General features: G+C 39.0%; 1 protein-coding gene across 2 annotated transcripts in view; it reads right to left on the reverse strand.

Moving 5' to 3' along the window:
• Positions 1-26,221, reverse strand: part of Heatr5b (HEAT repeat containing 5B) — an 87,087-nt gene that overhangs the window by 31,655 nt on the left and 29,211 nt on the right. For both annotated transcript variants that reach the window (XM_052186397.1, XM_052186398.1), the window contains exons 17-24: positions 25,311-25,416; positions 23,601-23,791; positions 21,274-21,433; positions 19,195-19,384; positions 11,441-11,610; positions 5,904-6,048; positions 5,347-5,586; positions 4,672-4,923 (exon numbers count right to left, since the gene is read on the reverse strand). In XM_052186397.1, coding sequence (XP_052042357.1) covers positions 4,672-4,923; positions 5,347-5,586; positions 5,904-6,048; positions 11,441-11,610; positions 19,195-19,384; positions 21,274-21,433; positions 23,601-23,791; positions 25,311-25,416 — 1,454 coding nt within the window. The remainder of the gene's footprint in view (positions 1-4,671; positions 4,924-5,346; positions 5,587-5,903; positions 6,049-11,440; positions 11,611-19,194; positions 19,385-21,273; positions 21,434-23,600; positions 23,792-25,310; positions 25,417-26,221) is intronic.

The following is a 26,221-nucleotide window of genomic DNA, read 5'->3' on the forward strand; positions in this document are numbered from 1 at the left end:
TGGCCCTACAGAGTGATCAGCTCTTGGAGGGGGTCCACGCAGCGCCTACCATCTTTACTACAGGGCAGACCAGAAAGGCAACACCAGGTACACAGAGACAACCCGAGTATAGCATTTCTTTGGCAGGACACACTAGGGCTTCAACAAAACCAAACAGTAGAGCAGCACATCAGCAATCTGTGCCAGGGGAAACCCAGTCATCCAGCAGTGTGGAAATAGCCTTACAGGCCCACAGGAGGTTCAAGCAACAGCCAGTGACTGCTGTCACTAACTAACCTCAGAGATAACCAGATGGCAAAAAGCAAACACAGGAACAGAAATCAAGGCAATATGGCAGCATCTGAACCCAATTCCACAACAACAGCAAGTCCTGGATACCCCAACACACCAGAAAAACAAGATTTGGATTTAAAATCACTGGTCATGATACTGTTAGAGGAGCACAAAAAGGACATAAATAAGTCTCTTGAAGAAATACAGGGAAACATGTATAAGTTAGGGGCCCTTACAATGGAAACACAAAAATCACTTAAAGAAATTCAGGAGAATAGGGGTCAACAGATAGAAACCAATAAAGAGGAAACACAAAAATTACTTAAAGAAATGCAGGAGAAATTGAGTCAACAGACAAAAGTCGTGAAAGAGGAAACACAAAAATATATTAAACAAATACAAGAAAATACAAAAAAAACAAGTGAAGGAACTGAGCAAAGCCATCCAGGATCTAAAAACAGAAGTACAAACAACTAAGAAATCACAAGGGGAGACAACGTTGGAGATAGAAAACCTTGGGAAGAAATCAGGGGCCATAAACCCAAGTATCAACAACAGAATACAAGAGATAGAAGAAAGAATCTCAGATGCCAAAGATACCATAGAAACCATGGACTCAACAGTGAAAGAAAATGCAAAATGCAAAAAGCTTGTAACTCAAAACATCCAGGAAATCCAGGACACAATGAAAAGGCCAAACCTAAGGATTATAGGTATAGATGAGAGTGAAGTTTTACAACTTAAAGGACCTCCAAATATCTTCAACAAAATTATGGAAGAAAACTTCCCTAACCTAAAGAGAGAGTTGCCCATGAATATACAAGAAGCCTATAGAACTCCAAACAGACTGGACCAGAACAGAAATTCCTCGCATCACTTACTAGTCAAAACCCCAAATGTACTAAATAAAGAAAGAATATTAAAAGCAGTAAGAGAAAAAGGCCAAGTAGCATATAAAGAAAGAACTATCAGAATTACACCAGACTTCTCGCCAGAAACCATGAAAGCTAGAAGATCCTGGGCAGATCTCATGCAGACTCTATGAGAACACACACCCTCATTCGTAAAAGAAACTTTACTAAACCTCAAAGCACACATGGCACCTAACACAATAATTGTGGGGGACTTCAACACTCCACTCTCCTCAGTGGACAGATAAAGAAAACAGAAACTAAACAAGGACACAGTGAAACTAATTGAAGCATTGGACCAATCGGATTTAGCAGATATAGAGAGAACATTTCATCCTAAAGCAAAAGAATTCACCTTTTTCTCAGCACCTCATGGTACCTTCTCCAAAATCAACCATATAATTGGTCACAAGACAGACCTCAACAAATATAAGAAGATGGAAATAATCCCATGCCTCCTATCAAATCACTATGGAGTACAAGTGGTCTTCAATAACAACAAAAACAATAGAAAGCCCAGATACACATGGAGGCTGAACAATGCTCTACTCAATGATACCTTGGCCAAAGAAGAAATAAAGAAAGAAATCAAAGACTTTTTAGAATTTAATGAAAATGAAGGCAAAACATACCGAATTTTATGGTGCTAAGTGGAAAACTGATAGCCCCGAGTGCCTCCAAAAAGAAACTGGAGAGAGCATACACTAGCAGCTTAACCACACATCTGAAAGTGGTGGAACAAAAAGAAGCTAATTCACCCAGGAGGAGTAGAAGGAAATCATCAAACTCAGGGCTGAAATCAATCAAATAGAAATAAAGAGAATCATACAAAGAATCAACAAAACTAGGAGCTGGTTCTTTGAGAAAATCAACAAGATAGATAAACCCTTAGCCAGATTAACCAAAGGGCACAGAGACAGTATCCAAATTAACAAAATTAGAAATGAAAAGGGAGATATAACAACAGAAATGGAGAAAATTCAAAAAATCATCAGATCCTACTACAAAAGTCTATACGAAACACTGGAAAATCTGGAGGAAATGAACAATTTCCTACACAGATACCAAATACCAAAATTAAATCAGGATCAAATAGATCAATTAAACAGTCCCATAACTTCTAAAGAAATAAAAGGGGTCATAGAAAATCTGTCAACCAAACAAAGCACAAGAACAAATGGTTTTAGTGCAGAATTCTATCAGACCTTCAAAAAAGACCTAATACTAATACTCCTCAAATTATTCCACAAAATAGAAATGGAAGGAACACTACCCAACTCGTTCTACAAAGCCACAATAACACTGATACCAAAACCACACAAAGATCCAACAAAGAAGGAGAACTACAGGCCAATATCCCTTAAGAATGTTGACGCAAAAATACTCAATAAAATTCTTGCCAATCGAATCCAAAAACACATCAAAACGATTATTCACCATGATCAAGTAGGCTTCATCCCAGAATGCAGGGATGGTTCAATATACAGAAATCTATCAATGTGATCCACTTCATAAAAAAACTCAAAGAAAAAAACCACGTGGTCATTTCATTAGATGCTGAAAAATCATGACAAAATTCAGCATCCTTTCATGCTAAAAGTCTTGGAAAGAACAGGAATTCAAGGCCCATACCTAAACATGCAGTAAAAGCAATATACAGCAAACCGGTAGCCAACATCAAACTAAATGAAGAGAAGCTTGAAGCAATCTAAAATCAGAGACTAGACAAGGCTGCCCCCTCTCTCCATATCTTTTTAACATAGTACTTGAAGTTCTATCTAGAGCAATTAGACAACATAAGGAAGTCAAAGGGATACAAATTGGAAAGGAAGAAGTCAAACTATCACTATTTGCAAATGATATGATAGTATACTTAAGTGACTGAAAAAAACTACACCATAAAACTCCTACAGCTGATAAACAACTTCAGCAAAGTGGCTGGTTATAAAATCAACTCAAGCAAATCAGTAGTCTTCCTATACTCAAATGATAAGCAGGCTGAGAAAGAAATTGGGGAAATGACACCCTTCACAATAGCTACAAAAAATATAAAGTATCTTGGTGTGACTCTAACCAAACAAGTGAAAAATCTGGAGGACAAAACTTCAGGTCTCTGAAGAAGGAAATTGAAGAAGGCCTCAGAAAATGAAAAAAAATCTTCCATGCTCTTGGATTGGCAGGATTAATATAGTAAACATGGCCATCTTTCCAAAAACAATACACAGAATCAATGCAATCCCCATCAAAACCCCAACTCAGTCCTTTATAGAGTTAGAAAGAGCAATTCTCAAATTTATCTGTAATAACAAAAAACCCAGGATAGCTAAAACTATTCTCAACAGTAAAAGAACTTCTGGGGGAATCAGAATCCCTTACCTCAAGCAGTACTACAGAGCAGTAGTGTTAAAATATGTATGGCATTGATACAGTGACAGGCAGGTAGATCAATGGAATAGAACTGAAGACCCAGAAATGAACCCCCACAGCTATGGTCACTTGATCTTTGACAAAGGAGCTAACACCATCCAGTGGAATAAAGATAGCCTTTTCATCAAATGGTGCTGGTTCAACTGAAGGTCAGCATGCAGAAGAATGCAAATCGATCCATTCTTATCTCCTTGTACTAAGCTCAAGTCCAAGTGGATCAAGGACCTCCACATAAAACCAGACTCACTGAAACTAATAGAACAGAAACTGGGGAAGACCCTTGAGAACGTGGGCCAAGGATAAAATATCCTAAACAGAACACCAATAGCTTATGCTCTAAGATCAAGAATTGACCAATGGGACTTCATAAAATTGCAAAGTTTGTGTAAGGCAAAGGACACTGTCATTCGAACAAAACGGCAACCAAAAAATTGGGAAATATCTTCACAAACCTTATATCCGACAGGGGTTAATATCCAATATATACAAAGAAGTCAAGAAGTTAGGCTCCAGAGAGCCAAATAACCCTATTAAAATATTGGGTACAGAGCTAAACAAAGAATTTTCAGCTGAAGGATTTAGAATGGCAGAGAAGAACCTTAAGAAATTTTCAACATCATTAGTCATTAGGGAAATGCAAATCAAAGCAACCCTGAGATTTCAACTCACACCAGTCAGAATGGCTAAGATTAAAAACTCAGTAGACAGCAGGTGTTGGCGAGGATGTGGAGAAAGAGGAACACTCCTCCACTGCTGGTGGGATTGCAAGCAGATCCAACCACTCTGGAAATCAAATAAGTGTTAAACTGAGGATTATGTCCTGAGGAAACGTAAGCTGCAAGCCTTGTTATTCTAACATGGTTGAAAGAATATACACAGATATCTAAATATACACAAATATTCTAAATACAAACAAGTAGTATACAGGGACAGACACTTACGGTCCAGGTGAGGCAACTTGCAATAAATAAAATGCACCGCCTAAAGCATGACTCAGACAGGTGAACTATCTCAAACCTATCAAAGACTTCCAGGAAAAGAAGAATGATTTTACACTTACTTTTTGGGTTTCGTAGTTTAGCAGACCGTGCCAAGGCAAGATCAAAGTGAGCCTGGTCTGCGTTCTCACACAGGTTGATGATTCGGCACAGGCAGTCTGCGGCAAACACCCGAGTGGCCCAGCGAGGAGCCACAAAAGGCTTTGATTTGTCCTCCTCGCCTAGTGTGGTGAACATGGAGTCGTCATCCATCTCATCTTTCTTCTCAGATTCTTCGTCTTTCCCACTGCTTAAGAGTGTTGCTGCACTCAGATCTACAACAGGAAAGAAGAGCACCACGACCCGTCCTGAGATGATGCTTTGGAAAGACGGTTAACTCTCATTCTCTGAAAGAGCAAACCTGACAAGCTTCTTCTCTATCCGAAACCAAGAAAGACACAACAGTTATTAGTACTTACACTTCACTTGAATATTTAAAATGAATTATATGCAAAGTTGTACAACAGAATAGCATGAGATTTTTAAGATGTAGAAATTTAAGCTGAACTTTCAAAAGAGTTTAAAATATTTCAAAATCATCTCAATTTATACCACAATTTAACCTTCAACATTTTATAGAAATCTGTGAATGAAAGTCATCAATATTTTTTAAAGTAGGCTCAATAGAAGTATATCTATGCTTATATATCAGAAGCAAACTATCTTCATTGCTTTCAGAACATCATTTAAGTACGTACCACTAGAAGCTGCTAAGACATCTTTGCAGAGCATTAGCCAGTGGGAAAGCTTTTCGACTGCCAGTGAAGAGAGCATGTGCCCCAGCGTGTCGTGGACATCAGAGCAGAGTTTCCCATCTGTCTCTCGATCTAGCATTCCAAAAAGAAGTCCCTCAAGCCCCGTGTCTGTTATATTAACACCCTGGTGCCGGCAATGGATATCACTGCGAGAACTAACTCCAGGTGCAAAAGGGTTGACATCTGAAAAGGGATTTCCACAAGTAAAGTTGTGTGCGATGTTATATGCTATAGGTAGCAATATTAAAGACCAAGCCTTACACATGACTCATAACAGTATGAAATACCTTTTAACTATGATCTCCACTTGCTTACTGTAGTATTAAAATTTAATCTGAGATTAATGGTTAATCTCTGGTTTCTCAAACTGATTATTCTGACCTCTTAAAGATATGTACGATTTTCCCATAATGTATGTTTTTATTCACATTACATTCCAATCGCAGCCTCCCCTCCATGAAAGTTTTTAAAAAGGAGAATTATCCAATCAGAGAACTCACTACCACCGCTGATCTCTTTGTCCCCTGCATTCTTCGCCAGGCTCATGGCGTATTCACACACTTCTGCTGCTTCTCTTTGTGCGAGCTGACGGAGACAGGCTACAGCCGCTCGTCTCAGCAACAGATGGGAGCTGCATAGGTGAACCTGTCAGCATCACAAGTCAGGACAGTCCTTACAGCTGTGACCCTTTAAGTTCATTCACCTGGTAAACTCATCCTTGGGAAGCCTTACTTCTAAGAGGCTTCTAATGAAAGACCTTGGTTTTTTTAAATGACCATCAGGGACTGGGAGATGACCCGGTAGTTAACAGCACTTGATGCTCATCCGGAAGACCTGGGTTCAACTCCCAGCACCCATGTCAGGCAGCTTACAAATACCTGTTAACTCCATCTCCAGAGGGAACTGACACCTCTGGTCTCCTTTGGCACCTGCACACATCATGTGCCCACACACACACTCAGACACACAGACATACATAATTAAAAAATAATAACATGTAGTCTTTAAACAAATACGACACATTTTTTTCAGGATGATCGCATCAGTAATACATACAGAAAATGCAGCATTACCAAAATACCTATGCTGAGATCTGTTCTCTAGAGCTCGTATGATACAGTAAATGGAAATTCAGAGAAGTTTCCACACATCAAAAGTTGATGTATGGTCGCGCTGAAATATTGTCATTTACAAGTCTATAGAAATCAAATGTAGTAAATAGAAAGTAAGGGGGGCAAAGCATATAGTAAGAACTACACATGAAAAAGAATATTAATTAAAAGAAAAGAAAATCAAGCAAATGTAAATACAATAAAAAAGAACTAAAAATGGAAGCTTGATTATGAACTTATCCCATTACAAAGTACCTACAAAATTAAATATAGTACACAACAATAGCCAAATTAAATACAGAGATACGATTCTCAGACCTGGGTGCCAGTGTGGGTTGGAATCCCACCTCTGTTGATTATACTTACATTTGCCTATTTGTAAAATGGGAACATAATATCCACAAGATTACAGTAAAAATAAGATCATAACTCAAACACTCATAGCACTACAGACATAGGTTAATTGCTTACCAAATGTTAGCTCTGATCATTTATTATAAATCTGCATGTATGCACTGCTTTCTAAGAAAAAAAAAGTAAGCACTTGAGAAAGCATCTGAGCCACAACAGGTGGGGTGGGGAGCAGTATTATGTAGAACACACACTCCTTTACAGTAGTTTATCTCTATGCTATCAGAATGGCATCTGTGAGGTTGGGGAGACAGTCCAGCAGTTCACAGAGTTCGCTACTCTTTCAGAGGACCAAAGTTTGCTTCCCAGGCTCACATCTGCCTGAAAGTCAAGCTCTAGCAGATCAGATGCCGTGTTAAGCCTCTGCAGACATCCTTCCTACATGATATACACATAAGCCAGCAAGCACATGTACATAAATTAATAAATTGTTAAAACTTAGAAAAGAACAGCATTTTACTTAAGATATATTTGCATAACCTTCACGTGCCATGCTGCATTGATATCCCTGGGAGGTCTGCTCTTTCCTGAAGGGAAACTAAGGAGGAGTGGATAGAGAGGATGATGGGGAAGAGGAACTGGGAGGAGAGGTGGGAGGAGAAACTACAGTAGGGATGTAATATATAAGAGATACATAAATAAATAATATTCAAACTGTACATTTACGGGGGTTATAGCTGCCCCCTGAGAGGCTCTGCCAGCACATGACTAAGACAGATGCAGATATGCACAGTCATCCAACCACGGGACTGGGTGAGGAGACCCCAATGGCAGAGTTAGGGGAAGGACTGAGGAGCTGAAGGCGATTGCAACCCCATAGGAAATAAACGACAGTATCAACTAACCAGACCTCCCCCCAATGCTCCCATGGACTAAACCACCAACCAAAGAGTATATACATGGATGGGTCCATGGCTCCAGCAACATATGTAGCAGACAACTGACTTATCTGGCATCAGTGAGAGGGGAGGCCTTTGTTTCTGTGGAGACTTGATGCCCCAGCACAGGAAAATGCTAGGGTGGTGAGGTGGGAGTGGGGGGTGGATGGGAAAACACCCTCTTAGAAACAGGGGGGATGGGAATATGGGGCATGTGGAGGGTAAACTGGGAAGGGGGTTAACATTTGAAATGTAAATAAATAAAATAATCAATAAAAGAAAAAATATATACTTGCATAAAACCAGTCTATAAAATGTTAAGAAAAATAATGTAACTGAAGGGGAAAAAATCCCAATAATAAATAATCCACTTTTCTTGCTAAAATATAGTTTTTCCCTAAGTTGCATACATTGTAAACTAGAAAGTACACATCACTTGGTCACACCTTTGGATGATTTATCTGTATAATGTCCACCCTACCTTACACTGCTGTCTTCAAGAATCACTTTAGGTAAAATATTATAAAACCTATGTGATAATTATAGACAAAAAAAATCCACTCAGCAAATATGTTGACTGGCCAGTCAAAATGATTTGAGACAGGGCTCATGTAGACCACAGCAGACTCTATCTCACAATGCAGCTGAATCTGGCCTTGAACTCCAAATTCTCTGTCTCTCCCCACCAAATATTGGGAACACAATGCGGCACCACATTCAGTTACAAATGTTTTTAAAGGCCCCATTCAGTGTGTCTGATGTGTAATTATCCCTTTTCTCTTTACATCTGTGACATTAGAGATGCAGTATATAATCAGTGTTATTTTCCAGTGTCTTTCCACATTGAAGTGTAATGATACCACGGCTGTAAAACTTTTTTTTTCTTCATTAATTAATTTACTCACTTTACATCCCTATCACAGCCCCCTTCCCTACTCTCCTCCCAGCCCCACCCTCACAAACCCTTCTCTCCATTATCACCTCCGCTTCTCCTCTGAGAACGGGGAGTCCCCCATGGGTACTGAATCTCCAACTGAAGAGTATGCAGGGTCTGGATGTAGACCCTCTACACATCTACGTAGCAGATGTGCACCTTGGTCTTCATGTGGGTCCCCTAACAAATGAAGAGGGTACTGTCTCTGACTCTGTTACCTGCCTTTAGATCCCCTAGCTGGGCTGTCCTGACAGGCCTCAGTGGGAGAAGGTATGCTTAGTGCAGCTGGAACTCGATGTAACAGGGTGGGGTGCCTGTAAATCTTAAGACCACAAAATGGATAACTGGAGACATGGCTCAGCATTTAACAATGCTAGTTATTCTATCACAGGACCCTGGTTCAGTTCCCAGCACCCACATTAAACAGCTACTGTCTGTAACTCCAGTTCCAGGCTATCTGAAGCCCTCTTTTGGCTTCTGTAGGTACCCGTAGTACCTGGTGCACATAAACTTATGAAAACATTCACACACACACACACACACACACACACACACTACCTCCTCCTCCTCCTCCTTCTCATCCTCCTCCTCCCCCTCCTCCTTCTTTTATTTTTTGTTACTTTTATTTGTTATTTTTATTTTATGTGTAGGGGTATTCTGACTACATGTAGTTCTGTGTACCATGTGCAGCCAGTAATTGAGGAGTCCACAAAGGATGTTGGGTCGCCTGGACCTGGAGTTACAGACAATTGTTAGCCATCACATGAGTGCTGGAAATTGAACCTGGGTCCTCTGAAGAGCAGCTGATGCTCTTAACCACTGAGCCATTGTTCCAGCTCCAACATTGAAAACGTCTATGCAGACTTTCTACTTGTGCTCCATCTCTAACCCAATCACTTTGACTCTTACTGCCATCATTCTTCCAGCAAGTTCTTGCTATGAGCAATCATGTGACAAAAGTCAAAGGGCATATTGCAGCTCTCCTCAGGCCTTGTCAGTATTTGATACAGCTACCTGCTCCTCTACTGCGTTTGGCTTGTGTGAATACACCCTCTACTTTCCTTCAGTCTTTCTTATATCACTGCTATCCTCCTGTTCCCCTTCCCACTTCCTCTCAGTTCACTGAGAGTCTTCTTTTATTTTATAAATCTACCATGGTGGGTTTCTCACTCAGCACTCTCTCTGATCTCATCTACTCCCATTGGTCATCTAAACGACTTACAGTACCAAACCAATTTCTCCAATCCAGTCTTTTGTTTGTTTGCTTGGTTTGATTTATGACAAAAAGTTTCTCTCTGTAGCTACAGCTGTCCTGGAACTCATAGTAGACCAGGCTGGCCTAGATCTCACAGAGATCTGCCTGCCCTCTGCCTTCCAAGTTCTGGGATCAAAGACATGAGCCACCACCCCCTGGCTTAATCCACTTACTTTTAACTGAGCTCCAGGCTCATGTAATCAGTCACACACCTATAACCAAATAATGGTATTCCACTCCTCCCAACCCTGCCCAACAATGCCAATCACAGGAAATTCCATCACCATGCTCAGGACAGAACCTAAAACAGCTTCTTGCTTTTCCTTCAGGGCCAATTAATCAACTCATTCTGTCAATTCTTCCTCCTAAATATCATTTGAATCCATCCTTTTCCCCCTTATTCTAATTGCAAACAACATAAAACAACTGTTATCATCATTCTCCTACAATACCAAGATTCTTAGCTTACTGTAAAGGAGAATCCAGTCTCCATTATGCATCAAGGACAGAATGGAGAAAGTACAGATCTGATCATGTCACCTGCCTTTCAAGTTCCTTGTTACAGAATTAACTCCAAGGTTTTACTATCTATGAACATCTGCATGATCTGGCCCCTGGCTAGCTATCCTTGCTTTCCCACCTTGCTTTCCACTGTCCATACTTTCACCTCTTCCAGGTTTAACCACACCTTTAAGCACATCATACTTCTCATATAGAGGCCGTCCTACTTTTCCCAATGAATACTCTGGTACTGTGCTGGTCTGCACACTAAATCCTATTCTACATAACACATCTTAAGTACTATTTTTCAGGAAACTAATTTCTCAATGTCTGGCTATGATAGGCCCTGTGTTATATACTCCTTATGGGAAGTGTATGCCTTTTCTTTTCTGTTTTCTGTTTGTTGAGAATCAAAGCCAGGGCCTTCTAAACGCTACACAAGTGCTTTATCACGAGCAATATCCTCAACCTTTTACCAATGTTCTACAGCCTCCCTAGCTCTTACCTTCTTTGTAAATAGCTATTGTTAACTGTCTCCTTAGCTTAAGCCTCATGACAAAGGCTAATCTTGTCTTATTTATATAACTGTCTGCAGTAGTCTGCCTTGTACCTTACATCTAACAGGCAATCCATAAATATTTGCTGAATGGACACATTGAACATTGCAATGACATCAGCAGATCTCAGAAGCCATCAATCAAGTGCTAAGAAATACAGTTCTAAGAGAATGGGACCACAGACTGCAAGTTCTTAGCTAGGAAATAAGCAGTTCATCAAAATATTTCTTAAAATTTAAAACAAAAGTAAATAAAAGAAGATAACTGTTGAAACTTAAACACTAAAACATATAATCCAGCCAGTATGTTTGTGTTTTAGTCCAGTTTGGTCTTTGGACAAAGAAAATTTAAAGCTCTCGATAGAAAATGGTGAATGACTGTATACTCACACAAAGGCTTGGAACGAGGCTGGACAGATTGACGTGTCGTGGGGCAAACATGTGAAGCTGTTGAAGGCAAGAGATGGCAGCTGCCTGAACCAGAGAATCAGAGTGGTCCTGGGTGATGGCACAACCCACCAAGCAAGAGGAGCGGATGGTGGAAATGGTGGCTGCATTTCCTAACAGGAAAATAAAAGATAACATTAAATGTAACTATGCTATTAGTGTCACAAAAAGACTCTCAGAAAGTAGTCATCTTCCAGCTAAACCCTTCTTCAAATCATTATTCAGATTGGTTGTTTAAAAAAACACCCATATCGTCCACAAACATGACTTTGAAACACAACTGTATTTGCAAGGTAAGAATTTAGGTCTTAGAAATGAATTACTTTTTTAAAAAATCATATTATCCTTTATAAACACCAGTCTTTGGCTAAAGAGCCATAGGATTTCTCATTCTGTGGTTCTCTACTCAACAAACACAACTCTACTTTCATTATGACAATTTTAAATACTGTTTGTCTAATAATAAAACCTTATAGGGGAAATTAAGGAAAATATATTACATATTTTTTTTTTATTTTCTACACTCTTTGTTTACATTCCTAATGATTTCCCCTTTCCCGGATCCCCCCTCCCCATAAGTCTCATAAGTCCTCTTCCCTCCCCCCATTCCCCAGTCAATCCCCTCGCACTTCTCTGTCCTGGTAATCTCCTACATTGCTGTATCAATGTAGGACCATTTTTCCAGGACCAGGGCCCTCTCCTTCCTTCTTCTTGGGAATCATTTGATATTTGAATTGTGTCTTGGGATTCAGAGCTTCTGGCCTAATATCCACTTATTAGTGATTGCATTCCATGTGTGTTCTTTTATGATTGAGTTACCTCACTTAGGATCCCATTTTCCAGTTCCAATCACTTGCCTAAGAATTTCATGAATTCATTGGTTTTAGTTGCTGAGTAGTATTCCATTGTATAAATATACCATATTTTCTGTATCCATTCCTCCATTTAGAAACATCTGGGGTCTTTCCAGCTTCTGGCTATTATAAATAAGGCTGCTATGAACATAGGGGATCATATGTCCTTACTGCATGTTGGGGAATCCTCTGGATATATGCCAAGAAGTGGTGTAACAGGGTCCTCCGGAAGTGTCATGCCCAGTTTTCTGAGGAACCGCCAGACTGATTCCCAGAGTGGTTGTATCAGATTGCAATCCCACCAGCAGTGGAGGAGTGTTCCTCTTTCTCCACATCCTGGCCAACACCTACTGTCTACTGAGTTTTTAATCTTAGCCATTCTGACTGGTATGCGGTGAAATCTCAGGGTTGTTTTGATTTGCATTTCCCTAATGACTAATGATGTTGAACATTTCTTAATGTGCTTCTCAGCCATCCCAAGTTCTTCAGGTGAAAATTCTACTTAGCTCTGTACCCAATATTTTAATAGGGTTATTTGGCTCTCTGGAGTCTAACTTCTTGAGTTCTTTGTATATATTAGATATTAGCCCTCTGTAGGATGTAGGGTTGGTGAAGATCTTTTCCCAATTTGTTGGTTACTGCTTTATCCGACTGACAGTGTCATTTGCCGTACAGAAACTTTATAATTCTATGAGGTTCAATTTGTCAATTCGTGATCTTAGAGCATAAGCTATTGGTGTTCTGTTCAGGAAATGTTCCCCTTGGCCCATGTCCTCAAAGGTCTTCCCCAGTTTCTTTTCTATTAGTTTCAGTGTGTCTGGTTTTATGTGGCGGTCCTTGATCCACTTGGACTTGAGCTTAGTACAAGGAGATAAGAATGGATCGATTTGCATTCTTCTGCATGCTGACCTCCAGTTGAACCAGTGCCATTTGTTGAAAAGGCTTTTTCCCACTGGATGGTTTCAGCACCTTTGTCAAAGATCAAGTGACCATAGGTGTGTGGTTTCATTTCTCGGTCTTCAATGCTATTCCATTGATCTACCTGCCTGTCACTGTACCAATACCATGCAGATTTTAACACTATTGCTCTGTAGTACTGCTTGAAGTTCAGGATACTGATTCCCCCAGAAGTTCTTTTACTGTTGAGAATAGTTTTAGCTATCCTGGGCTTTCTGTTATTCCAGATGAATTTGAGAATTGCTCTTTCTAACTCTATAAAGGACTGAATTGAGATTTTGATCAGGATTGCACTGATTGTGTGTATTGCTTTTGGCAAGATGGTCATGTTTACTATATTAATCCTGCCAATCCACAAGCATGGAAGATTTTTTCATTTTCTGAGATCTTCTTCAATTTCCTTCTTCAGAGACCTGAAGTTCTTGTCCTACAGATCTTTCACTAGTTTGCTTACAGTCACACCAAGGTACTTTATATTGTTTGTAGCTATTGTGAAGGGTGTCATTTCCCTAATTTCTTTCTCAGCCTGCTTATCATTTGAGTCTAGGAAGGCTACTGATTTGCTTGCGTTGATTTTATAACCAGCCACTTTGCTGAAGTTGTATATCAGCTGTAGAAGTTTTATGGTGGAGTTTTTTTCAGTCACTTAAAAACTATAATAATTTATAGTATAAATTTATACTATAATATCATCTGCAAAGAGTGATAGTTTGACTTCTTCCTTTCCAGTTTGTATCCCTTTGACCTCCTTATGTTTTCTAATTGCTCTAGCTAGAACTTGAAGTACTATGTTAAAAAGATATGGAGAGAGGGGGCAGCCTTGCCTAGTCCCTGATTTTAGTGGGATTGTTTCAAGTTATTCTCTATCTAGTCTGATGTTGGCTACAGTTTTTGTTATATATTGATTTTACTGCATGTTTATTGGTATGGTTAGGTATGGTCCTTGAATTCCTGTTCTTTCCAAGACTTTTAGCATGAGAGGATGCTGAATTTTGTCAAATGCTTTTGCAGCATCTAATGGAGTGACCATGTGTTTTTTTTCTTTTAGTTAGTTTATGTAGTGGATTGCACTGATGGATTTCCATATATTGAACCATCCCTGCATCCTGGAATGAAGCCTACTTCATCATGGTGAATGATCGGTTTGATGTGTTCTTGGATTCAGTAGGGAGAAATTTTATTGAGTATTTTTGCATCGATATTCATAAGGGAAATGGGTCTAAAGTTCTCTTTGTTGGATCTTTGTGTGGTTTTGGTATCAGCGTATTTGTGGCTTCATAGAACGAATTGGGTAGTGTTCGTTCTGTTTCTATTTTGTGGAATAAAGAGTTTTGGTGTTAGGTCTTCTTTGAAGGTCTGAAAGAATTCTGCACTAAAACCATCTGGTCCTGTGATTTTTTTTTTTTTTTTTTTTTTTTTTTTTTTTTGGTTCGAAGACTTTCTATTTCTTTAGGGGTTATGGGACTGTTTAGATGATCTATTTGATCCTGATTTACTTTTGTTATTTGGTATCTTTCTAAGAAATTGTCCATTTCCTCCAGATTTTCCAGTTGTGTTGAGTATAGTTTTTTATAGTAGGATCTGATGATTTTTTTTTAATTTCCTCAGTTTCTTTTGTTATATCTCCCTTTTCATTTCTAATTTTGTTAATTTGAATACTGTCCTGTGCTCTCTGACTAGTCTGGCTAAAGGTTAATCTATCTTGATTTTCTCAAAGAACCAGCTCCTGCTTTTGTTGATTCTTTGTATGGTTCTCTTGATTGATTTCAGCCCTGAGTTTGATGATTTCCTGTCTTCTACTCCTCTTGGGTGAATTTTGTTCCAGGGCTTTCAGGTGTGCCGTTAAGGTGCTAGTGCATGCTCTCTGCAGTTTCTTTTCGGAGGCACTCAGGGCTATGAGTTTTTCTCTTAGCACTGCTTTCATAGTGTCACATAAATTTGGGTACGTTGTGCTTTCATTTTCATTAAATTCTAAAACATCTTTGATTTCTTTCTTTATTTCTTCCTTGACCAAGGCATCACTGAGTATTGTTCAGTTTCCAGGTGTATGTGAGCTTTCTGTTGTTTTTGTTGCTATTAAAGACCACTCTTACTCCACAGTGATCTGATAGGAGGTCTGGGATTAGTTCCATCTTCCTATATCTGTTGACGTCTGTCTTGTGACCAATTATATGGTCCATTTTGGAGAAGGTACCATGAGGTGCTGAGAAAAAGGTATATTCTTTTGCTTTAGGATGAAGTGTTTTATAAATATCTGTTAAATCCAATTGGTCCAAAGCTTCAATTAGTTTCACTGTGTCCCTGTTTAGTTTCTGTTTTCCTGATCACTCCATTGAAGAGAGTGGAATGTTGAAGTCACCCACAATTATTGTGTTAAGTGCAATGTGTACTTTGAGCTTTAGAAAAGCTTCTTTTATGAATGAGGGTGCCCTTGGCATTTGGAGCATAGATGTTCAGGATTGAGAGTTCTTCTTGGTGGATTTTTCCCTTGACCAGTAAGAAGTGTCCTCCATGTCTCTTTTGATGACTTTAGGTTGAAAGTTAATTTTATCTTATATTAGAATGGCTACTCCGGCTTGTTTCCTGAGACCATTTGCTTGTAAAATTGTTTTCCAGCCTTGTACTCTGAGGTAGTGGTTGTGTTTGACACAGAGGTATGTTTTCTGTATGCAGCAAATTGTAGGGTCCTGTTTTCGTATCCAGTCTATTAGTCTATGTCTTTTTATTACAGAACTGAGTCCATTGATGTTAAGAGATATTAAGGAATAGTGATTATTACTTCCTGCTATTTTGATGTTATTTTTATGTTTGAGTGGTTACCTTCTTTTGGGTTTGATGAAAAAAGGTTAGTATCTTGCTTTATCCAGGGTGTAGTTTCCCTCCTTGTATTAGTGTTTTCCCCCTATTATCCTTTGTAGGGCTTGATTTTGTGGAAAGATATTGTGTAAATTTGGTTTTACCATGGAATATCTTGGTTTTTCCATCTATGGTGATGGAGAGTTTGCTGGGTATAGTAGTCTTGGCTGGCATTTGTGTTCTCTTAGAGTCTGCATAAGATCTGCCCAGGATCTTCTAGCTTTCATGGTCTCTGGTGAGAAGTCTGGTATAATTCTGATAAGTCTTCCTTTATATGTTACTTGGCGTTTTTCTCTTACTGCCTTTAATATTCTTTCTTTGTGTAGTACACTTGTGGTTTTGCTTATTATGTGACGGGAAGTTACTTCTGTTCTGGTCCGGTCTGTTTGGAGTTCTGTAGGCTTCTTGAATGTTCATGGGCATCTCTCTCTTTAGGTTAGGGAAGTTTTCTTCCATAATTTTGTTGAAGATATTTGCTGGCTCTTTAAGTTGTAAATCTTCACTGTCATCTATACCTATAATACTTAGGTTTGGTCTTCTCATTGTGTCCTGGATTTCCTGGATGTTTTTGGTTACAAGCTCTTTGCATTTTACATTTTTTTTTTTTTTGACTGTTAAGTCAATGCTTTCTATGGTATCTTCAGCATCTAAGATTCTTTCTTCTATCTCTTGTATTCTGTTGTTGATATTTGCATCTATGACCCCTGATTTCTTCCCAAGGTTTTCTATCTCCAAAGTTGTCTCCCTTTGTGAATTCTTAGTTGTTTCTACTTCTGTTTTTAGATCCTGGATGGCTTTGCTCAGTTCCTTCTTGTTTGTATTTTTCTGTAATTCTATAAGAGATTTTTGTTTCCTCTTTCATAGCTTCTGCCTGTTGACCCAAGTTCTCCCGTATTTCTTTAAGTGATTTTTGCATTTCGTCTTTATTGGCTTCTATCTGTTGACCCATATTCTACTGAATTTCTTTAAATGATTTTTGTGTTTCCTTTGTAAGAACTTCTACCTTTTGGTTCATGTTCTCCTGTATTTCATTAAGAGATTTATTTTTGTCCTTCTTGTAATCCTCTAATAGCATCATGATATGTGATTTTAAATCCAGATCTTGTTTTTCAGGACTTGATATTGTCGGAGAATTGGGTTCGGATGCTGCCATATTGCCTTGATTTCTGTTAGTAACATTACTAGGTTTGCCTTTTGCCATCTGGTTATCTCTGGCATTAGTTGGTCCTACTGGCTGGTGCTTGAACCTCCTGTGAGCCTGTAAGGCTATTTCTGCTCCACTGGATGACTGGGCTTCCCCTGGCACAGATTACTGATGGGCTGCCCTACTCCTGGATGTCATTGGAGCCCTGATGTGCCTTGCTCCAAGCAATGTTATACTTGGGTTGTCTCTGTGTACCTGGTGTTGCCTGTCTGGTCCATCTGGGAGCCAAGATAGCTGAGGCTGCGGGGACCACTTCCAAGTGCAGATGACTCTGCAGGGCAAACGTTCCCCCAACAGAGCTGCCAAAGAACAACTGGTAGAGGAGCCCAGGCCTTGGGCACATGGAGAAGACTGGAGGGCTGTGTCCTGAGGGACGTTAAATGCAGGATATCTCTGTGTACCTGGTGTTGCCTGTCTGGTCCGACTGGGAACCCGGTATTTCTTTTTTTTAAAAGATTTATTTATTATTATATGTGACTTCACTGTATCTGTCTTAAGACACACCAGAAAAGGGCGTCAGATCTCATTACAGATGGTTGTGAACCACCATGTGCTTGCTGGGGTTTGAATTCAGGACCTTCAGAAGAGCAGTCAGTGCTTCTTCTGAGCCATCTCTCCAGCACTACAAATGTCTTGTATAATAATTTAGTTACCAAATATAGGTATCTTAACTTTTCTTTAAATGTGAAGTAAAAAATTATATATATACATGTTATTCAAGGAAATCATATAATCATGTAGGCCCTCTCTACTTTCATATTCTGTCTGCAAAAGGTAGGCAATACTTATCACAGAACGGTGTCATCATTAAATGATATAAATATAAATAGAAAGTTGACCTCCTCAAGACATAAAATAAACAGAAAGGGAAGTTGGGATTCTAAGTATATGCACTCAGGGTCAAGTCATGACCCACTGAATTCAGGTTGAATTCACTATCAGGAAGATCCAGTTCCAAGTACAGCAGCAATCAACCTTCTATGAACCTTTCCTCTGAACTAGCTGCCTCAGTGACAGGTGATACACTGTTAGAGGTGTTAGAATCAAAAAGTAAGCTTATGGAGGCAATATTTGGCATCCCAGACTAAAAGAACTTCCTTTCCATTTTATTCGAGGGGGGGGGGGGGGAAGGCAGGGGATATGTCCAAATAGACTTTCATTTAAAAAGTTTTCTCTGCTCAAAACTTTTAAAAATGCTTTAGCCAGGAGTGGTGCTGTACACCTTTAATCCCAGCACTCCAGAGACTGCAAATTCAAGGACATCCTGCTCTACATAGAGATGTCTAAGCCTGCTACAATTGCCAGTGAAACCCTGACACCTGCTTTGGTTTGCCTGCTTACTAAGTTAGGGTTTTACTACCGTGAACAGACACCATGACTATGGCAAGTCTTATAAGGGACAACATTTAATTGGGTCTGACTTACAGGTTCAGTATCATCAAGGTGGGAAAATGGCAGCATCCATACAAGTATGGTACAGGAGGAGCTGAGAGTTCTACATCTTTATCTGAAGGCTGCTAGCAGAAGACTCACTCCCAGGCAGCTAGGTTGAAGCAATTGAAGCCCATCGGACTATGACAGACTCCCTCCAATGCTACACCTACTAATAGTGCCACTCCCTGGGCCAAGCATATACAAACCATCACATCCGTATTATTTTTAAAATGGCACATATAAAATATTGAGTGCCACCTTTTGGAAAACAAAATGTATGGTAGATGATAATTATTAAAATGCTTTGCAAGCAACACAATGGTGATATTGAGGAAACCAGAGAGACAGTACTTGCCCAGGAACTTTCTTTAACTGAAGATGAATTTCCTTACCCTGCAGCTCTGGTCCAACAGTAGTTATGATGGCCCCCAAGCATCTGCCCAAACACTGGTGAACTTCTGTGTGTGAAGGTGGAACTGTCAGCAGCAAGGTGAGAACCAGGGACAGCGTGGGCTCCACATACCCACGGTACATTGGGCCACTAGAATCCACAATCAGGGCAAGTGAATGAAGAGACCAAGTCTATGATAAAACATAATTGCATTTTAGTTGGAGAAAACAATTCACTATACTGAATCAAGAATAGTAAATTATTATATTTATGGAAATATCTTCAATATGTTTTGATTTAGAGTCTTATTGCATCCTGGGCTGGCCTTGAACTTGTAATACTCATTAGCCTTCTAAATGCTTAGCCTTCTAATTGCTGTCATGTGCCTCCATGAATGGTTTCCATGTGGATACTATTAAAGTTTCACTGCAGCTACATTTGCTTAAATGTAAAATGTTCGAGAAACAAAAAAGGTTAGAAAACTACTCCAGGAATAACTGGATACATATATATGTATACATATGTATACATATATATGTATATATATGAACAAACACACGCAGAGCATTAAAATGCAGTTACGCTATAACAGGGCAACAATGCTCCTCCTAGAGGCTAAGAAGAGCCCAATGCCAGGTATGAGTTACTTCTAAAGTCACTGGCCACTGAGGTCCCATAGACACTCCTTCCCTGAACATTACAGGCTTTTGCCAGTGTTCCAGGTTGCCTTCCAGAACTTGTCAGATCCTACTGCTGAAGACACAACACGCTGGAGTGATAGAGCAGGGTAACACAGCACGCTGGTATGGACCTAGAGGCTGCATCACTACTAGCTAACTTTCATAGTCCTTGAAAGTTCTACCAGAGAAGAAAAATAATCACCAGTCATACAGTTATGAATGCTGCAAGTGAGAAAAATGACTGGTCTGGTAAGACCTCCCCACTAGTAGAATAGGGGCCTAAACATCATGGGTGTATACAAGCATTCCTAACTGGATTTAAATTCCATTCTATAAGATGAAATCTATGCCTGCCACCGTTATCAGGCTAAGAACCTATGGCCTGATAGGTCAGATGTTGTAGGGATATCTACTATCATTGTGGGGCTCCATGAGCATAGCATAAAACAGATTCTTAGTCATTTACCATCCTATCTACAAATCAATTCATATCTCAACCTGCATCTGAGAAACTCCTATTTGCCTTGGTTGGTGATTTACAGTAATCAAAGTGGAGGGAAGAAAACTGCATAATTTGCATCCCTAAGGGAACATATAAACTTCATCCCAACCTCCAAAGTGCAGGGTCAGTGTGGAAGAGACAGTAGAAAGAGTAAGAACCTAAGGGAACATCTATCTCTCCTGGACACAGACGGAAGCTGCAGATATGAACTCACGGCAGTTTCAACAGCATGTACAAAACCTATGCAAGCCTAAGCCAGATAAACAACAAAAAGGAGAGCAGAGCTGGGAACGCTATCCAATCGTAAGCCATGGAGCTGTTGACAGCTGTGAGCTGCAGAGAAAGGGAGAGACAGTTATCGCTAAGAGTGTAGCCTTCCAGTAGAAGGCCACACAGCAAGAGTGTATGAGGAGTACAAATAGGATTAAAAAACAAAACAAAACAAAAAACCACAAAGTTGGTGGGCAGGGAAGGGAAGGGTGAATGGTGAAGTTAAGATCAAAATATTTTGTATGAAATTCTCAAAGACCTAAAAAATACTATATGAATATCATATATATATAGGATATATATATAGAATATATATATAAACACGCACACACACACACACACACACACACATATATATATGTTTAACTCCCAGTAAAAGGCAGACTCTGAAAATTATGTTGAAAAGCAAAATTCTTGCTAATGATCCTAATAAACTCCTAAAATAACAAGAAAAGAACATAATACATTTTTCCTTACAATTTTTCAGTCATAGATATTGTTTAAAATTACAGGCATGATGGCACATGTCTGTAATGCACCTGAACAGCATGTAAGTTCCAGGTCAGTTTGAGCAAATGGAGACCTTGTCTCTACAACAATTGTAGAAATATACTTCCATACTGTCTACCTGAACTTCAGGGGATGTCCCATCTTGAGCGAGAGCCAATAAAATGCTGACGCTGGTCTTTAGGTGTTGTCCTGATCCTATGCCACCAACATAACGATGTAAACAACCGAGGGCCAGTGAATGACCAGTCCTGGACACAACGTCTCGAGCCGACTTCAACCTGAGAAAGATGGCACAACAGGGATTGTTATCACCATTGTCCTCTCCTAACAGTCTAAGCAACCACACATGCAAAACAGGAAACTATTCTGGAACCTAATGCACTAAGGGTCTTTATAACTAACTTTGAACAAGAAATTTATAAATAGTATTTGAGGGACAGCGGGTGTGGCCCAGAGGCAGAGAATGTGCTTAGTGTGTACAAAGTCCTGGGTTCAATCGCCAGTACCACAAAGAAAAAACCTGCATTCTGAGAATACACAACATATTTCTCACTTTACTTTAGAAATTTCCTATATTTTGTCTTGTTTTTGAAGTGCTGGGGACTAGATCCAGGGTCTTGTGTACACTAAGCAAGCATTCTATCACTGAGCTATGCCCCAGCTACTTATAATTACAATCAAACTCTTTATAAAACAGGATATTTTCTACATATATGTTAGATGTATATATAAAAGATTTATTTTTACTGACACGTGTGTGAATTAAGTGTGGATACCCACAGAAAGCAGTGGAGGGCACTGGATTCCCAAAGGTGGAGTTACGGGAAGTTGTAAGCTGCCTGATGTAGGTTCTGGACATTGAATTTGGGTCTTCCAAAAAAACAGAAATGCTTTTAATTGCTAAGCAATTTCTCCAGACTCTAATATATATTTTTTAATAAATAAATTGTAACATTAAATATTGTATATACATTTTATAATAATTTAATTGAGATGCATTTATTATGTAAAGCTAATTAATTACCCAGGCTAGCCTCAAACTCGTGGCAATCCTGTCTTAGCCTTCCAAATGCCGCTGCTATTACAGGGATGAGCCATCACACCTGGCTTTAAAACTCATCAATTTAAAGTGTCAAGTACGCAATGATCATTGGACACTGTATATAACCATCACATAAACACAACATTGAGCAGAAATGTTCAAAATAGCACAGATATAGCATCTAATTAATACTCTTGTGCTAATACAGAAGTGAAAATACAGAAATTACTTTTTAAAAGTTTTAACTAGCAAATACTAGCAAAGCATTAAAATATTATAATGCAATTAACAAGTTACTGAGATATTTTACACTGTTTTTCAAAGTAAGTATTAAAATCTGATGTAAAATAACTACTTAACAGTATTGAGAATTTGGAGAAGAAATACTTCAACTATTCAGTAAGCAAAGCAATCATGTTAAAAGCAAACCCTCTCTACTTCCTAATTAAGGGTAGCATGGAGCCAGCTGCCTCATAGTCCTGCCACCATGCCCTTCCTGGAGGAGGGACCATCATCCGCAATTAGTGACTGAAGTAAATCCTTCTTTCCTTGAGTAGCTTTCTCAGGGCTTTTACCTGCCAACAGTGTCATCATCTTATAACCAAGAGGTCTACCACTGGTTGTAAGAAAAGTATTCTCAAAGTGAGTTGGGTAGAGGGGCATATATGTAGAGGCAGGGGTAGGAGGAGGGGTTGGGTCTTTGGGGAGGGGGGAAATCGGGAAAGGTTTTACTACTGGCAATGTATATGAAGACGATATTCAATTAAAAAAAAAAGTATTCTCAAAATGTAAGTTCTCAGAAAATGCTTTTATTCATTAATCCTTACTTTCAATTCTTTCTTGTTAATGATTATGATATGGATTAATGTTTACTGTTCAAAATATATGACTTAAGAATGGTAATTTATATGACTTGTGTTATTTCTTGGCCTTTTGGTTGTTTTTTTAACTTCAGGTAACAATATTAAAAGCCACATTCCTCACCTTAGTCACCCTTGTCTGACTCTCTGAGGTCACTCTTCATAACTGACGTGCACAATAATTCTTAAAAGCCTTAAAGTGTAACTTTATTCTTTTCTCCTCTAAAGTGAGGTATTACTCCAAGAAGTGAGTAAGTAAAAGAGTGAACGGAATTAAAGGAGGCAGAGAGGCGGGCACAGCTGCAGGTGCCTGGGCAAAGTCTTGACTAAGGCTTCCATGTCCTCCTTCAAAGCTCTTAACATATTACATCCCAGAATCTAGAGGTCACTAAATTACTGAATTAAAGTTTGATATTATGGAAAGCAACAAGAACAAAAACATGTCACATGCTGTAAGCCATGTGGAAAGTACAGTCTAGGGAACATGGTCTGCTTAAGAGACACTGTAGATTAGTGGAGAAACTGGGCAAGAGACGCACGTACTTGTCAAAGCTATACTGGGCCATCCTGGCAATAAAAGATGCTTCTCCCACCACCTGAGCCATTCTTCCGAGGGCTTCCCCTGCTGCACACCGTAAGATGGGGTTTGGGTTGTCAAGAGCTCCCATAACCAGGGTCAGAGCAGACTTGCGAACCTCCTCAGGCCCTAAAGTGCTCTTGTTTTCAGCTAACCCCTAAATTGATTAAAAGGAAAAAAAAAGAATGATATCAATTCATAATTCAGGTTGAATAAAGAAAAAATATGCTCCAGTTTTAGGAAATAGATTTCTTCTTATATTAGTTTTCTCAAATACTTACATTATATCTGGGGCTAGTACCTTCCTATATGGAATTTCAGAACACGGCAATTAATAATCAATAGTCCCACTGGGCCCAGAAATACAATCTATGGAAAAATTTCTATTCAAGGTCTAACACTCAATATTCTTTTGGTCATAAAGAGCACTATATCATTAAATTGAGCATTTTTTTTCAGCTCACTAAATGCCAACAGTGTAATGACTATGAAACTGATCCATTTATATAAAAATTCAATAAAAAACACTATGTGGCTTCAAGTTGTGGTCCTAGCTACTTGGGAGGATGAGGCAAAAGGACTGCAAGTTAAAGGTCTGCCAATCTACACAGCAAGGTCAAGACCAGCCTGGGCAACTGGGCAGGGGATAGTTCAGTGATATGTGTCTAGAACATATAAGGCCCTGGATTCAATCACTAGAGCCACAGAAAACAAGTAAGCAAAAGAAAGAACCTCATACAGAGGGTACAATCAATATACATGCAAAGACAGATGGAGGCAGGGGTCAACTTCTGAACGATGCTATAGGTTTATTTTCCGCTCTAGCTATATCTGCTGCTTTGGAATTTGATTTTTTAAATTTATTTATTTATTCACTTTGGAGATTTAATCATCTTACCTGAGATAAAAAACTAAATCATGGTGCCAGCAGAAAGCTACCTATAGCCAAGGCATTAGCCATTTCTATATAGAGAGTGAATGTTATCTGTACACAACGTTAAACCACACTATTCTCCCAACCATTAGAAGTCACCAAACTGCCACACTGCTTTTTTAATCATTTGAATTTTCTGTTGTACTGAATTTTACTGTTAAAGCACCATTTTATAATAAAGCACTAAATAACAGACAAAAGTTTTAAGTAACTCATGAAAAGTTTGATACATGATTTATGAATTCTACTGAGTGAGGAAGACACCTGCTATGTATTTCAAATGGTAGAAACTGAAGTTCAAAAAGTTAAGAGAGTTGCATTACACATAAAGCCAGTAATTAGCTAACCCAGAAAACACTCCCTACATACTGCAGTCTTTCATTTATGAAACATATCCTATGCTGATTCAGTTTAACTCACAAATGGAAATTAAGATTTGTTTCATAAATCTTCATTAGAAAATCAGATCTCGTTAAATAGACATCTTGGAAAATCCGAAAAGAAAGTACTGGTACTTTGAAAATTTGACCTTCAAATTGAAATCAGAATTACTAAAATATAAAATATCAATTTAGTTATAATAAACCCAAATTAAAGTTTCTAGTAGCTTCATTAAGCTAACATAAATCACCATTATCAAAAGCATGACTAAATGTTAAGTGCTATATAATCTTGATATGCCTGGCTTTTTGAAACACACTGACATATTCCAGAATATTTTTCCTGTTGTAAGAGTTCATACCTTCAGTGCACTAAGAACAGCAGTAAATATATTAAGCTGCACAGCCTGTTGGCGGACACCTTTGGCTTGCTTAACACATTCAGCAAAGTGATCCAGCATTTGTAACCTATAGTAATGGGATAAAATCACATTAGTGCTTTTTCTTTAAATATGTCTTAAAAACAGAGATAAGAATATAAACCAGTAATTTATCAATTATGCCCCTGGACTGTATTCATTTCATTCCCACAACTGATTTAAAGCCAACCTTCTTCTCCTATATTAATATGTACTCATATATTTGACTAAACAGAACAAAAAAGGACACAATATTAAATTTCAACTAGCAAAACAAGAGTTCATAATTCCAGAGATCTTAACCATTTACATCAGTATGTCCAACAAAATCCCTGATTTACAATATATGATACAGTTGGCTCTGTGAATGTCCACCAAAGGCCTATGTGGAAAAGACTGGATCTCAGGGTAGTGCTGTCAAGCGTGGCAGGGCTGGTGGGAGGTCATTAGTGCACTGGGGACATGCCTTGGGGAGCAGTGGGACCCTGGCCTCTTCCTTCTTTCTCTCACTTTGCTTTCTAGACATGAAGTGAGCACTGTGGCTCTGTGACGTACGGCCATTTGATCACCAAGCACAATCTCTAAGCCTTTGGGAAAGCAAATGGCTTCTATATGTTAAGTGTTTCAGATATTCTACATGGACAATGTTAGGCCCGTGAGTTAGTGCCCCTCCCCTTCTCCTCTCTCTCTTTAAACACGGCTGACATGCTGCTTGCCTTCTCTTTGAACTCTTTCTCCTGCTCTTCAGCCGCCCTAGAGCCTGAGTTGCAGAAGTGTCAGAGACATATGTCACTTCACCTTTTCTCCTCAAGTATTTTAAATAGAAAGAATAATAACCATTATCTACTTCTGTG

This window comes from Apodemus sylvaticus, chromosome 6, assembly GCF_947179515.1.
Source record: "Apodemus sylvaticus chromosome 6, mApoSyl1.1, whole genome shotgun sequence".
NCBI lineage: Eukaryota > Metazoa > Chordata > Mammalia > Rodentia > Muridae > Apodemus > Apodemus sylvaticus.